Source organism: Pungitius pungitius, chromosome 9 (genome assembly GCF_949316345.1).
Source record: "Pungitius pungitius chromosome 9, fPunPun2.1, whole genome shotgun sequence".
NCBI lineage: Eukaryota > Metazoa > Chordata > Actinopteri > Perciformes > Gasterosteidae > Pungitius > Pungitius pungitius.
In genome coordinates, this window is record NC_084908.1 from 15,102,119 (window position 1) to 15,117,378 (window position 15,260).

The window sequence follows — 15,260 nt, forward strand, 5'->3', positions numbered from 1 at the left end:
TCGTCTCATCCGGTTTCATTTTTTATTTTTTATTTGTACACCGACAACAAGCCGTTTCACAGCCGGGACACCGGGCAAGCGAGGCTCACCTTGCGGGAGAATTGGTGACCGATATGCCCCGTCGGCACAGCTAATTAACGCAGTTAACGGCTGAAGATGGCTTCGGTGAGGCTGGTCGGTAAAGTTACGGCGAGACTTTCGGGAAGTATTCAGCCTCTTCGCTGCGGTCTCAGAACTACCCGCCCGCTAACCTTTCTTCACCAGGTAAAACGAGCCTTTAAACTAATGTTGATATGCTATCGTTACACCGCCGTCTCCTGCTGTACTTTGGTAACGTTATATTGTATCGATCTGACGAGCTAACGTCAGTTATTTAAAGGCACTGTTCAATGACGAACTCCTTTTCTGAGAAGTTATTTATTTTCTGTTAAACTGGGCTTCTTGTTCTGTCTCAAATCTGACGTAAACCTAAAAGAAATAAAAATAACACGTTGGTTGCTGTTGCTTGTGCTTGAACGTCATACGTCTGCATTAGCTCGAATGGAGGTGTAGGAAGGACAACTCTCACTGTCTGCCCCTGTCTGTCTGTCTGTCGTTACCTATCTCTATTTGAAGTAACATCACTTATTCATGTGCATTACCTACCTCCACTGGGGCTAAGGCACCAAGTGCCAAGTGTGCAGAAAGACCAATTACAGTACCTGCTCACTAAAGCAGTGCTCATTCAATTACTCCTCCAAGGAAGCTGTTAATGGAGAAAGAGAACACGATTAGGCTGCTAGATATGCATGTCCGAACTTTAAGTAGAGACTTGCTTTGTCCTCCTCAAGGGAGACAGACACCTCCCCTGGGGCTCTGCCGCTGTGACCGTATGCTCAGCTTAAAGATCCATGTACTGGAGTTGTGCATTTCTTTTTCGACACTGGTCAGTCATCATGTCAGAAGCCGTTGTCGAAGATGCAGGGCAAATGTCTGCATGTATGAAACAATAAATGCACAGTTTGAAAAGAGTCGTGCTCTTAGAAAATGACCCGCTTACTCGTGTTATTAATGAATGGTTGAGTTGGCTGGTAACATCTTGATTGAATCAGCCATTTTGTCATCCATTGCAAAAATATCTGCAGAGGTCAGCTCAGTCGTGAGCGAGAAGGACGAACAGGGCTGCTAAATGCCAAGAAGACGTCTCCATACTGAGTGAATGTTAACTAACAGTGTGAGGAAATATAGAGGATAAGGTTATTTCTGCTGGATGTGCGAGAGGCCATGAGTCACTCCTGAATGCAAGTATGACTAAGATGATTTCTATATATAGACTGCATCTACTGTATAATCGCAGCAGCAGTTTCCCCTTTTCAAATGGCATACTGTCAGGACAGTCTTGCTCCAGCTACCCATGGACCAGCAAACCCTCTTTAGACCTCTAAGGGCAAAGAGCAACGGAGCGTGGGCGTTATTTTAAGAAATGTATGATATTTATCAAAGACCCTGATGTTGGATTTCAATATTGCCGCATTAGCCAGTAAAATCGAAGGCACCACGATCACCAGACGTGTTGAATAAGCAACTTCAAATGGATCTCCTTGAATGTTGAATGAGCAGGTGCTTGCTAAATCTGTTGAGTGTGCAGCAGCATGTGCTTTCGGGTGCTAACTCGGCTGCTCTCGTGATACCGTAGTCGTGGAGAGATTTCTTTCGAGATATCGTAAAATGAGACATCAACTACAGAGAGTATGCATCCGTGCCCTTGTGCCCTCAGAAAAGCAGTACGACTTGGAAAATCAAGGCAGACGACCACGTGTGATGTTAATATTCCTGTTTTTGTAGTGGGCGGCTAAGTTTGTGACTGGTGGATGTGTTGGTGCCTGGCAGCGGCAGATTATCAGGCCGAACGTACTCTTAACACACTTTACCTTTTGCTTTGATGCACATGGGTGTTTGATCACTTCAGTAACCGATTTCCTTTCTAAGCATAGAGGGCGAACACTGCAACAATGTTTCATCCTCACTCCCTCTCGGCTACGTTCAGATATTTTTCACAGAGTGCTGAAATATTAAAAACATACATGGCTGGCTAGAGACAAAAATCTACATATCTATATAACACAAATGCCACAAACTCCAAAACGTCAAGACAACTTAAACAAGCAACACTTTGTCACTGACAGCAGTCTCCATCTGCTGTCTTGAATATTTCATAGTCTGGATGCCGTTATAATGAAAAAATGGAAATGGTTTCACTTGAGCAAGCCTGACTGGCGCTTTCTCAGTGACAAGACTAGTAATGCCAGTTGGGCTCGGAAAAGCCCTCAAAGGAGCTGTAGTGAGAGAATTGCTGTTAAAATGATCTTTTTACTCCATTAAAATGTGATGTGGGTAAAGAAAGCATACGCTATAACCATTAGATCCCCACTTGTGTTGCGTGTTATACCTCTGCCCCCCCCCCCCCCCCTTATTTCCTTTCTGCCACTTAACTAAATGAACACAAAAATCTTTAAAGGAAAATCCATGTCAATGTAAAGTCTGGGTCTATTTTATGCAGACTCAGTTGAAATGTTTTCAGCTACAACTCGTCTGGAGCTCTAGCTCATCGTGCGAGAAGAACACAGTAGTTGATTTGCCTTTTTTTAGGGCCAGTTTCACAGTCCCAGCGTGAGTGAAATATTTTTTCAATCTGGAATATTATTTAGAATTTTAGATTCAGATTCTTTTTTTTATTCCTCAATTATTGTATATGTGCTCATAACGGTAGCACATCATTACATTTATAATAAAAAAAGAAAAAATGGTAAAAGGTCACCTAAATCCTCAGTTCTCCTCTTCCCGTCTCCGCCTGTGAAGTTAGAAAACTGTGGATGTGCACGGAGAGGCGAACGCTGACGCAATCCACCCACGGGCCGTTGCTGACGGGATGTCACTCGTGCGGACGCGGAAAGCATAAATCGAGTTTCATCTGTCGCTTCCTCCCGTCTCAAGCAGGACTGGCAAAAAGCTACAGACAAGCCCCACACTTCTGCAGAATGGCTTCCCTTGAGAATTCTTATTCATACCGATTGTAAATACAGTTCTTGGCAGTCTAGATACAGATTTCAAGGTAAGGCTTGGAGTCAGTGTAGTTTATCTGTTTAATTTTACCTCTCAGCACTACTATATCTTTTTCATCCATTCGTTGCCTTTTGAGCCAAATCATGGTAAATATTATATGGCTTTTTTCAACAAGTATTCGCACAAAAGAGAAAAATTAAATCAAATGAACACAGATTTTTACTGAAATGTAAATGAAATATAAGATAAGTAAATGCATATTAATCCCCTTCAGTTCAGTATTTAGTAGATTTAGTATGGCTGCCACCACAGCACTGAGTCTGTGGATCTTGAAAATCTGGACACAGCAATTTGTCTCCATTCTTCCAGGCATCTCGAGCTCCATCAGGTCACTCGGGGGTCTGGCGTGCACAGCCCTTTGAGTCCAGCTACAAAATTCTTGACTGGATTGACGTGTGGGCTCCGACTTGGCCATTCCAGAACATTCCTCCTGTTGACCTTGAACCATTTTGGTGGAGCTTTTGCTGCCTGCTTGGTCTCGTTGTGTTGCTGGAAGATAAATCTTGCAGACCGTCACATTATTCTCCAGGATTTGGGGATATTCTTCCTGCATTCATATTCCCCTCTTCATGGTTTTGAATCCCACCTATTAGTAATCCATGGAGTGCGCTCCTTGTCTTTGCTTGACCCTGTGATGATGTATGACTCAGCCTTTTATGACCAGAGGGACAATATGATTCAACTCATTTTGCAGGCGTTTTTGAATTCTGTCGTTTCTCCATTGTTTTTTCTCCCCTCAAATATATATTTCTACATGTCTATACATATCTTTACAGGGTTTTACTGTTTATTTTTATTTTATTGTAAAGCCCTGTACATCCTCCCTCGCCAGTACCGTCCTGCCGCCGTACCGCAGTCCTCTGCATCACCTTGTATTTCCTCCCCCCATTTTTTGAGCTCATTGCTGGATCGCTGAAGACAGGCTTCAATGCAAATCACTTTCATGGTACAGTGGTGACGTTCCTATGGCATCAGAGGGGATATCCATTTATCTTCTTCGTAGCCTTCCACCCCGCCCTCGACGCCGTTCTTTACCCTCTTCAAGTAATGCCTGCGGATAGAATCACGTGTGTGTGCGTGTGTGTGTGCCAGAGAAAAAGTCACGTTCCTTTCCCTTAATGAGAGTGGGAGGAGATGTCTGGATACAGCATGCCGTTTGTGACCGCGTTCACAATATATCGACCTGCTGGGGGACTGCAGGGATAATGACTCTGCTTGTCACCACAATAACCCTGATGACTGCTTGTGCAGAAGCCCCGAAATGGTTCACTGCGCAGGAGGGAGATGACGGATTGTCTTCTCTCGACTCCCCTCTCCCTGTTGCTGGGGCGTAAATAATGAACGTACAGCTCAAGGGGTAAATAAACCTTTGGCTGATTGTTCCCACAAAGAACCGTGTGAGGAAATGTTCTCCGATGATTAGCAAGTGTGTCGGGTTGTTCCCCGCAGCACCAAAATGACCTCAAAATGCGCAGAGGACAGTGGACAAACGGCTATTGATTAGCTGCGTGATTGGGTACCGTGTTTTGGTTTGATAAGCGAACAAATGTTCAATTGAGGGAACCGGCCAATCCTTTCTCCAGCTGTATTTGTGTCTTGTGACACGAAACGGGTGTGCTCACCTATTGCTTGTGTTTGTACAGGCGTGTGCGGGCCATAAAGCCTTTAACCTGCCTGAGAGACCTTTGTATGTGTTGAAAGAGCTAATGGGTGTGTCTGACTCTTTTTCTAATGGGTGTAAACCCAATGCAACCATAGAAGTTGGACCTTTTTTATATTTTCAACTTCTCCAGGGAGAAAAGCTGACGCTTCTTGCATTTCAGGGCTTGTAATCACAGTCCTCTACCCATTCTGCCTGTCTTAAGGACAAACTAATCTGCATACAAAGCAAAAAAGATGTGTGTGTGTGTGTGTGTTTATCTTGTGCAATTACTTTCAACACTAACTTCATAATCTTGGGTCAGTGAATTGAGTGAAATTGGCAGTAGAAAGTGCTAAATGAATTAAGGAGTAGGTGAAAGTGAAGTCTCTGTCCACCTACTAAAAGGCATCATGTTAACATGTTGGTGTGTTCTTGTTGGCATTTAGCTCAAAGCGTTACTGTGTTGTACTAGACACTCTTGAATAATAATAAAAAGGTTCTTCATATTCTCTGCGTGTAACGTCTAGCCATTTAGCTTGTCCCCACAAGAACATCCACTTTTTTGCGCTCGCTCCTTGTGTCTCTTTCCATTTGCTGTAAAGAGGACGCGGGACACATCTACTGCTAGGGGACATCCGTGCTATAAATATACATTCCGTTTTTTAATGTTATTGTTGTGTCAAATGATCCACAGGCGAGCAAGGCATTCCCCATGCAGGGTGCTGCAGAGAGTGATCACACAGGGCCAGCAGCATGGCTTTGGAAGCGGCCCACTATTTATCACATGGCTCCCAAGCTGCATTTTCTGCCACAGTGACACAGTGGGATTGGTATGTGTGCACGTGGCCTGCACTCAGCCAGCCGTTGAATTGCCTGTTAATGATCACAAATACACACATGCAGTAAGATCCGGTGTTCAGAGCAAGAGGGAGACAAGTCTGACGTGAAGTGTTTGCTAACGAGGGTGGCGATGAATAGGCATTTTATTCTGGCGGTCAGCACCTGCACCACTCGGTTGAATGGGGCTGCAGTGGTTGTAGGGGAGGCTTATCAGATGCCCACAGGGAATCTGCTGCTTGCGTCTTTCTTCTGAAGAGCCAGAACACTTGACACTCGACACTGAGCTTTCTTGGCCTCTCATCAATACACACGCCGAGGAAGAACTCGTTAGCCGAGGAACTCCGGCGGCAGACAGAGAGAGGCGCCTTCTATTTTAGTTTGATAGTGTTTGAGAAGAAAAAGCAAGCATTTGTAAAAAAAAAAATGTCGACCATAAGGCCAATGTTGTGAATTGATAAGTGGGACTATGGGTTTGGCTTTCTGGTGATTTATGCATTAATGTGATCCAGCCAGTCAGCTATTTAATTAGCCAATTGGATCTTGGATCAAATCTGGAAACCAGAAACTTCACATGAACTACTACTTATTCATTGATTTTCCAGAACATTAACTGTATCAAAAGACAAAACTACACGCAGAGAAATATTGTATGCCTTTGTAGGCCGCTGTGTTCATCCCCTTTTAAAACATCATTCAGAAAGAATTTATGTTTATCCCCCAAAAATGAATTTTCCCATTGTGAGCTGATGCGTAGGTGTTAAAGCTCTGTGACAGCTTTCCGTTGTTCAATAACATTTGGAGATCTCACACTAGCTGAGCTGCTTGGATTGTGTCCCATTGGGATCACTTAGTTTCACTCTTCTTCTTTTTTTGGAGGACATAGCCTTTTATAAAACCACGTTGTCCTTCACCACGTGGTGCACGAGATCGTTATCAAGCAATAAGCGTGTGATCCTCCTGGCTTCTGCAACTGGCGTCCAGCATGGGTTGCTGTGTTCATGCTTCAGATCCCCCTCGCGTTGTTGTTATTCCGGTTCAAGTCCCGCTTCCTAACCAGTGGGGTGTGAGGGACTTCTGGCACCTCCCAGGCTCCATCCAAGCACTGTGCCTCGAGGCCCCCGGTCCCCGAGAACGGACGGCTCCCTTTCTCCTCTTTAATTTCACATCGATCCAACGGCTTCCCAGCTGGAGGACAAAGGGGAGGAGGAGAGTGGCTGCCACATCCCTAGATGTCAGCTGGAGCCTTAAAGGACGCTTTAAAGAGTTCTGTTGTGTTTCAGCACCAGGAAGCCAGGGTTCAAAGTGTACTGCATGTTTTTCATATAAAAAAATATTCAGACAGTAGTCTATAGCTTTGTTGTAAAATTGCTGCTTTGTAACACCTCCCAGAGGCCATAAAGATTTAGTGTCTGCATGTTAGACAAACAACCCCAAAATGTCTCAGAATAATGAGTTTTATCCTATTGGGGCCCTCTCTGTTATCAGTTATCGTTAAAGAACACAAAAGTACTATTTTAGTGAGAAACCAACTGGCATTTAATAAAGTGGGCTCTAATAAAGAGGAGCTGGTGTAAACGGCAGAATCCATACTATGAACTTGTCAGACGGATTGCACACCATTTAGAAAAGGAGTGTCAAGAAGGTATTGAAGAAATAATTTTTCTTTCATTTTTTGACTGTTTTTGAGTCGGTAGGTTGGTCCGATCCTTCAAGTCAGGACGCTCTGGATTGGCCTATTCTTTAATGTCAGTTTACCAAGGCAGCTTGTTCAGATGTGTCTCTGCGCTCAAAGAACAGAGAGAACAATCTGAAAAAGCTTCAGATGCTCTTTTTGTTCTATCTCTGTTATGTTTTACCACCATTTATTTATTTTGTTTTTTTCTTTTACAGGCTCAAAAGAGGCCATCTCTACTGGGAAATTCTCATTTCTACAGTACACTTGCATCATCCAGTGGTAATACCCAGTTACTACACACTCCTGCTGCGTAAAAAAAAAAAATGCTTCACTTGATCTGTGATATAAAGAAACTATTTCCTCCTCAACGTGTTGCAGACGTGGCTTTGAGGTACAAGTATGGCCGTTTGGTTCTGGAGGTCCCGTTGCCCTCCAGGAAAGAGAAGTGCCTGTTCTTCCTCCGGCCCATGCTGATGAGCGTCGGTGACCTGATCACAGACCTGCACAGAGAAGACCCCGGAGCCATAACTTCTATATCCTCCAAGGGTGGGACTATGTACCAGCCCGATCACATTTTTACGGGTTTAGTCAGTAGGACTTAACCGTCTTTTTGGTTCGACAGGTTCTTTGTTGACAGTGAAAAGAGTTTCAGTGAACTGGTTTGACACAATGTTTACACAAACCATTAAGTCATTTCACCCCTGACACCAGCTTAACCAACAAGTTTAATTGAGAGGGTTATTAGTGACCTGGTAAGTGGTCAAAGTAGCCAGTGTGAATGGCTGTCCCCCGGGTTCACAGTACTGATGTAAGTAATGGGTGCACCCACATTCTCCTTAATGGAAAAACAGAGCTATTACACCCGTCCATTTACGCTACCTGAATGCAACACATGCCAGGCACATTACACTGAAGCTGCTGAAAAGGGCCCTGAAATCCCCACGTGAGGCAGGCAGAGATGTAGATTATGTGTCATTTCAGAAGATACCACAGAGATATTATACAACATTGGCGTCCTCTTTCATTTATCCCATGTCTCATTCTTCTTAGAAGACCTTTGAGTTGGCAGTGTTGAGTAACTTTGTGTGGGCTGTGAATTATTGACTGACTCTTTTTTTTCTGAGGCTTGTGTAGGGCACTTGTTCCCACGTTTTTTGATTGCTACAAAAGTGCTGAACAGTTGACCTCTTCTGACAGATGGAGAGCCGATAGCAAACACCACGCTGATAGACGCCCTGTTGGACAAAGGCTTCCAGCTCATCGTCAACGATGCAGTTTATAATGTCTGCGCCCCTGAAAAAGGTGCCAACACATTTCTCCCCGGTCGTAATCGGTCTTCACGCTGCCGTGTTCACATTTACAACTCGGGGGGGGGGGGGGGGGGGGGGCACAGCAGTGGTTAACGCCCTTAGCACGGCTCAAGTCACTCAAGTCTCATCCTCATCCACCTTTTTAGTGCCTTCTCCTGCGGCGCTGTCCGGTGAGCAGGCCGCGCAGTTGAAGGACATGAAGCACGTTGTGCACCTGCTGCACACGGCCCTCCACCTGCCCGAACACCACTTGCTGAAAGAGAGACAGCTGCTGGAGAGACTGGACAACCTCAAACAGGAGCTGTCCCCTCTGGAGAAGGTAGTGGACGTGCCTCAACATCTGTATGCCATTGATCCGCTGAAAGGAACACATTGTTGGTTTCGTTGCCTGGTGACCCATCCATATTTTTTTTCCATTGCCCGACCCACTACAGATGAAGGCACAGCTGTCCAACAAAGCGGATTTCCACAGCTCCAGGTTCGTGTGGACCGGCATGGCCCTGTTATCTGTGCAGGGTGGCGCTCTGGCCTGGCTCACGTGGTGGGTCTATTCATGGGACGTCATGGAGCCGGTCACTTACTTCATCACCTACGCCACCAGCATTGGAGCCTTCTCCTATTATGTCCTTACCAAACAGGCAAGTCTCAAAGCGTCAAAAGAGAAACCACTTTTTTTCCCAATTAGATACCATCAACGTGACTTTTGTGTCCAGTTGTTAAATTGGAAACTACAACCAGCGGTAGTTAACTCTGCATCTAGACTGAAAAGAAGAAGCCTGGTTCTGTCAGAAGGTGTCTAGGTCTGCTTGACCAGCACCAACAACAACATTCACATGTGAACACTTGGGTAGAACCTGACATTACAGCTTTCTAAAAGTTGGTAATCAGCCAGATTCAGAGTTATTTGCCTCCCTTCGTTCATGCGAATGACACCAAGCAGCTTAGAAGCGGAAACACTTGTGCACTTTGCTCAATGGGTTCATGGATGTGGAAGATCTGGGTAATTGTAGACCTTGAGTCGGAACCCATTTGTGCTACGGAGCAGCTTGTAGAAGTATGAACAGGCCACTCCCAACGCTGAACCCAGTTGTCTTTATACATCCACTGTTTGGTACCTATCGGCAGACCATAACACCACCAATTGTTGTCGCCTACAGACGGAACCAGTTTCCAGTCTTTCTGCTAAATGCCTAGTTGTTATATATGCAGATATTCGTGTGTGTGTGTATAGATATGTATTCTTTTAGTCCCACTAATAAGGCCACTCTCTTTCCCTCAGGATTATATATACCCAGACGCTAAAGACCGTCAGTTCCTGCATTACTTTTACAAGGCGGCCAGCAGGAACAAATTCAACGTTGAAAAATACAATGAACTAAGGGATGAGATGGCAGAGGTTGGTTGATTGTTTCACTCTTCCCTGCAGAAGCAGAACACATTTCACCAACACATTTTGGACACTTAAAAATGTAGGAAGAACAGGTAAATTGCACATGTGCTAAAATGCAGGAGTGGAAATGAGCCTTTTTATAAACTGAATCCCATGACAAAAAATACAAGCGAATAACAAACAAGTCGCCAAGTCAAGTGTGGTGAGCTAAATGCTAACTCTCTCACATGGCATTATAACACGCTGATGTTTAGCTTTTTATAATTTTCCAGACACAGGATGTTGTAATGGAATCAAGATTAAACTCATGCCATGCATTATTTACAGGAACTATAACAAACAATAACCGCCCGGTGGTAGTCCCGCTGAGTTAGTCATTAGTGACACGTGATCTGTGCGACTGTTCCCTGTGCGGCAGGTGGAGGAGGATCTGAGACGTCTGAGGTATCCGACTGAATTTCAGCTTCCACTTGAACAGATCCAGCCAAAGCCGTGAACCGTCCCATACACGTAAAGAGTACCAACGCATTTACTGCTTTCTTTTGATAATGGTGCCTTTCTGTCCATATCATGCTGTCTTTTTTTTACAGTCTTGATTATATCTTTTGAGAAAAATACAAACACTGCTGACTAATAAAAACAAAGTACTCCCAAACACTGAGAATCTCCTGTCTGCCTAATCGGTCTAAGTAAAAGAGGTGTTGTACTCGCTGCTAGAAGATGAATAAAACCTTTTAACTTCTTTTAATGGATAGAGGTTTCAGGGAACGGGTGAAATAAAGATACCATTGAATACGCTTTTTGCCACAAATTAAAGTTTTATAAAAGATTTTGACTCAATGCGGAGCAAAACAGTAGCGAAAGTCACAACAAAGTCACAACAAAATCACAATAATAAAACCACAAAAATACAGGCTCAATGAATGCTGGTAACTTTGTTTCCTGAGTCTAAGGTCATGTGACCCAAGTGTTTCAGGTCCAGAGTACAGCTTTCATAACGCCTCTTCTCCCTGAGGTACTTTGCACACAGGTGATTGTTGCCATGCCGGGTGCAAATATGCATTTTCAAATTGATCAGTTTTAACGGCTACAACACAAAGGACAGCACAGACATGAATTCCCTTTTTGATGGAGCGAGCTTGAGGACAAACGGCCTGTTTATGTGGTGCCTGGAGGTGAGTGATGGCTGATTGTCCATTGGTGCTTATAGAGACCAGTATTAAACCCTGATGTGTACAAAAGTAACCCTTTACCAAAAGTAAAGGAGTCATGCTGTTCTCTTACCAGCCTTGCACGGCAGTAAGTTGGTAACTTCTACGGCCTTTTCTGCTTTTTAGGAAACGCAATGGTCAACAGTGAGATGAGGTTTGTGTGGTACTGCAGTAATGTAGATTTGATTAAAACAAGCAAAAGGCTGAGGAAAACAACGCTGATTGTGGTTCGTTAATAAAATCAATTTCTTGTGTGCAAACATTTTTTGCTGATCTGGAGAAAATAACATGAGTTAGATTGCATTACTGCATGTTCAAATTTAAACTAGGGACCAGGTTTGTGTGAGAAATGGGAAAATCAGTTTGTCTAATGGTGTAACCGGATTTCTCCTCACACACAGATACTTCTGGATTCTCTTTCATGCCAATGTAAAACCCCGTAAAACCATTTTATAAACTAGGTTAGGGTTTGGCCCGCCCAATAAATCTGGTTTCTTCAGAAGAAACTTAACATGATTCATTAAATAAAACTCAACTTTGAATGGCCTAAAGCCACGAATATTCGCCATATTCTTTCAGCACATGTGAATTGAAAAGGTTCCCGTTATTTTATTAAATCACTAATTAAAATACGGCTCCCAATTAGCTGATTTCTCAACGAATGTGTGAATCAAAGTGTTGATTGGATAAACTAGAGCAAAACAGCGAAATTCTATTGGCCAGGTATCGGTGTAAAACCAGCTCCTTTTATGACCGGAGGTCTCAAACTGTTACTGTTTTGGTCGGAAGTAAAGTTTCTTGGTGAGCATCGAGGCGAAGCAAGGCACTTGCTTCTTCCCAATAGCACTCCGGTCGTTACTGTTCCCGACACTCCTCATGGACACCTTCCGGTTGACCAGCGTCAGTACTTCTGTGAACTCATGGGACTCTCCGTACCTCTGGAGCAGGTCACACAGATCCTGGATATACCAGGACCCGTTGACGGTCTCTCGGTGGGAATAGTAGCCTTAACAAATAACACAGGTGATAAGACATGGCGGTTCATTACTTATCAGCAAGAAGGACATTTAAAGTGATGCATGGTGGCCGTGAGCGCTCAACGCACATTTAAAAAAAAAAAATACATAAAAAAAGGACAAAACACAAGCAAGGAAAGAAGAAATGGTTGCACTTTTCAACAGGCAAAGGTTTTGTCAGCTGGCTAAAACATAAACTATTACTTTCAGACCTCGTAAAGGAATAAGAAAGTTAAAACTAGGTAGGTTTTGCTGACACAACTAAGTGATTAAATGAAACGGCTGACTCACTATTTTTGTTATCAGTAAACTATCGCACATCTTCTGCTTCTGTTATTGAGGTGCAATGACAACATATAGCTGCAGTTGTATCTAACTGGTGCAATTATGTTAAAACAAACCAAAAAAAACAACCACATTTTAGCCTATTTTCCAAACCGCGGAAGCAACGACCCTCTGTAAGTGCACCGAGTGGATGTGTGCCACTAGTAACAAACTGTAATACTCAGGTAGGATTACTGTGCACTTGGATGAAGTGCGATTCCTCCCCATCATGCAGCAAAAGAACCGAATACGAGCTGTAACCGTTCCGGCAGCCTCACCTTCGGCCACAGAGTAGCACATGATGAAGTCGGCCCCGGCGGGGAGGGTGTGCAGAACGCTGGCGTCCACCACCACCTCGTTGGTCTTCAGCTTGTTGTCCACGGCGTCGCACGCGGTCACCGGATCGTCGTGCTTGTCCCCGCGGCACGCCTGGTGACACACACACACACACGACGTCACCCTCACACAACCTTGGATGCACGGCTAAAGCGCGCGTCGCCGCGTTCTGCCGGATTTGACTAGGTTTTGGGCAAAAATATGACGCGCCTGTAATATGAAGATCTTTGGCTTCCCCACGAGGCTCTTGCACTTGTCTCCTTTGAACAGGGACGTGATGTCCTGGACGCTGATCTTGCCGTCGTAGCTGTAGACGTGGTCGTTCTCGCCGTGGCTCAGGAAGACCAGCAAGAAGCAGTCCGAGTCCGAATGGTTTTCGCAGGCGGCTGGTGGGACATTGGGTAGATTTGTTGAACCAGCTGCTGATCTAGTAAACATGCTGCAAGATCTACACTAGTATCTTGACATTTGCATATAAAAAGCATAACAAGGGAGCGGCTGCAGTGGTGATGTGGTGTTTGACTTCCTTGTGTCATGTGATCGGGGCACGGCTCACCTTCGTTGATCTTATCTAAAACCTCCACCTGCTTGAGGTTGTCGTAGGCCCTCACTTCAAAGTTCAGGTTTTTCAGTCTGAAAGAGAGGCCCTCAGTGGCTGAACATGCACAGACAAGTTCTCAAGAAAACAAGTCGGAGAACACAACACTTCCTCTAAAGCAGCCGTGTGCGTTTTACCGTCTCTCCAGGTTGTAGCGGTCGGCGTTGGTGCCGTTCCTGACACTTAAACGGAGGTGCCAGAAGAAGTGCTCCTGGTTAAAGATGAGGGCGAGGCCTCGCTTTTTGTTGTCCATCTTATACTCCTCTGCGGGGTCCAAAGTGCTGTTTCATGAGGACAAAGGGCACAGAAACGAGACAATATTGGGGTGCATACTTTACTTGGTGGGAATTTTCGGCTGATGACGTGAATCACGCGGACACAGTTTACCTTCGGATTAAGGCATCCGTCTCTGTTAGGTTCTCCGTGCATGCTATAAAATACAACACATACATTAATAGCCACGCCAAAACGTGGAGTGTACTGTAACAACTACTTAACATTGCACTGCATAATGTGATTTTACCGCTTTTGTAGATAATAAGGGAAATACTCAGAATAAAAAAGAAATACAGAGGAGCTTTTCAGCCTCCTTTGTTAAGCAGCACAACTACAGGTGCGTGAATTGCACCACTGCTGCTGGTTTGGGGTCAAGCAGCCATTGTTTCATCAGCTTAGAGTCCTCATGACCCTCAATAGCTGGGTGACAGGTGAGAGTGAAAGATGCCAAAGGGCTGCTGAAAGAACACAGGCCAAAAGAGACACCTCCCTACTCCACCCAACAGATATGCAGGGAAGCATTTATGTGCCAACGACTACTTGGAATACTTTATCTGCCGGATGAAGTGCTAAATCATTAAACTCCACATTTTGACTTGTATAGCGCTGGCTGGCATTTTACGTGTTACACTTTGTAAAGGGCATCACACTCGGTGTGATTGTGAAATACAAGAAATACTAAAAATAAGAGTAAACCACAAAACAGCTGTCTGGGTGTAAAACTGAAGTCTCAAGGATGACAGAATATGTGGTAAAGTTATCTCCTGTCTAAGTGACATATAGTAATAATCAAGGAAGTTCCAGTTGATGTTAATATTCCCCCTAATAAAATGCACTCGTGATAATAAACCCCTCGTTTCACTTTTGCTTCAGACAAACAAACAAAAAAAAGATTTTAAAAATCCACATGAATCGTATTGAGTCGAAGGAGACAAGCTGAGTGTAACAGGGACTCACCCGCCCTGTCTGTCGCCGCTTTGTTGTGTGAAGCGACTCGTCCTGAGGAGCAGAGAGAAGGAGCGATCGAGTCCCGACGCTGAGACAACAAACGCCGCCGGTAGAGGTGTGACAGCCCCTCCGGCGGAACATAGGCAGCACTAAAGCGAGCTTTAAATCTAGTTCATTGCGGAGGCTTTTTTACGTGGAACAAGAGAAGTTGGTGGATTTGTTTGCTGACGTTTTAAAACGCCGGACACGTCTACAATGTACTTTCAGTAATAATGGCAAACGTGTAATAAATGTGTTACCTCCACATCTGTCTTCTGTCGTGTCGGACATGGTCACCGCCTGCTTTGACTTCAACTCGCACTGTTGGAAAATGAGTTTCTTCGTCAATGTAACACCGATGGGGCACGGTGTAGCTCCTCCTCCCTTACATCTCATTGGCCGAGAGCGACCACCGCGACGCGATTGGCTCGCACGCTTGTCAGTCAAAGGTGAACGTCCGGCGCTTCCGTGTTTGCCGCATTGCAATCGGCGACTACTTACATATAAAGTACAGAGACGTAAAATCTCTTTAAATCCGATTCAGATCATCAAT

General features: G+C 44.6%; 2 protein-coding genes across 2 annotated transcripts; one reads left to right on the forward strand and one right to left on the reverse strand.

Moving 5' to 3' along the window:
* Positions 1 to 15: 15 nt before the first annotated feature.
* On the forward strand, positions 16 to 10,617 carry LOC119217778 (calcium uniporter protein, mitochondrial-like). Its single transcript, XM_037471679.2, has 8 exons — positions 16 to 264; positions 7,475 to 7,538; positions 7,638 to 7,805; positions 8,457 to 8,561; positions 8,716 to 8,888; positions 9,004 to 9,207; positions 9,849 to 9,965; positions 10,378 to 10,617. The coding sequence occupies exons 1-8, from the start codon at positions 157 to 159 to the stop codon at positions 10,453 to 10,455; spliced, it is 1,017 nt and encodes a 338-aa protein (XP_037327576.2). The 5' UTR covers positions 16 to 156; the 3' UTR covers positions 10,456 to 10,617.
* Positions 10,618 to 10,757: 140 nt separating this feature from the next.
* On the reverse strand, positions 10,758 to 15,059 carry LOC119217780 (caspase-6-like). Its single transcript, XM_037471682.2, has 8 exons — positions 14,968 to 15,059; positions 14,678 to 14,719; positions 13,832 to 13,874; positions 13,582 to 13,725; positions 13,403 to 13,479; positions 13,057 to 13,232; positions 12,789 to 12,939; positions 10,758 to 12,176 (listed from the first exon to the last, which is right to left on the reverse strand). Exons 1-8 carry the CDS (start codon positions 14,996 to 14,998, stop codon positions 11,941 to 11,943), a joined length of 900 nt encoding a protein of 299 aa, XP_037327579.1. The 5' UTR covers positions 14,999 to 15,059; the 3' UTR covers positions 10,758 to 11,940.
* Positions 15,060 to 15,260: the final 201 nt, after the last annotated feature.

What these genes read in the sequence shown, in the direction of transcription:
- LOC119217778 (XM_037471679.2), top strand. Translation starts at nt 157, where the DNA reads ATGGCTTCGGTGAGGCTGGTCGGTAAAGTTACGGCGAGACTTTCGGGA. An exon ending in TACACTTGCATCATCCAGTG is followed by an intron (nt 7,539 to 7,637) that starts GTAATACCCAGT and finishes AACGTGTTGCAG; the next exon opens with ACGTGGCTTTGAGGTACAAG. An exon ending in AGCTGTCCCCTCTGGAGAAG is followed by an intron (nt 8,889 to 9,003) that starts GTAGTGGACGTG and finishes GACCCACTACAG; the next exon opens with ATGAAGGCACAGCTGTCCAA.
- LOC119217780 (XM_037471682.2), bottom strand. Translation starts at nt 14,998, where the DNA reads ATGTCCGACACGACAGAAGACAGATGTGGAG. An exon ending in TTTAGATAAGATCAACGAAG is followed by an intron (nt 13,233 to 13,402) that starts GTGAGCCGTGCC and finishes ATGTCCCACCAG; the next exon opens with CCGCCTGCGAAAACCATTCG. An exon ending in CAAAGATCTTCATATTACAG is followed by an intron (nt 12,940 to 13,056) that starts GCGCGTCATATT and finishes GTGTGTCACCAG; the next exon opens with GCGTGCCGCGGGGACAAGCA.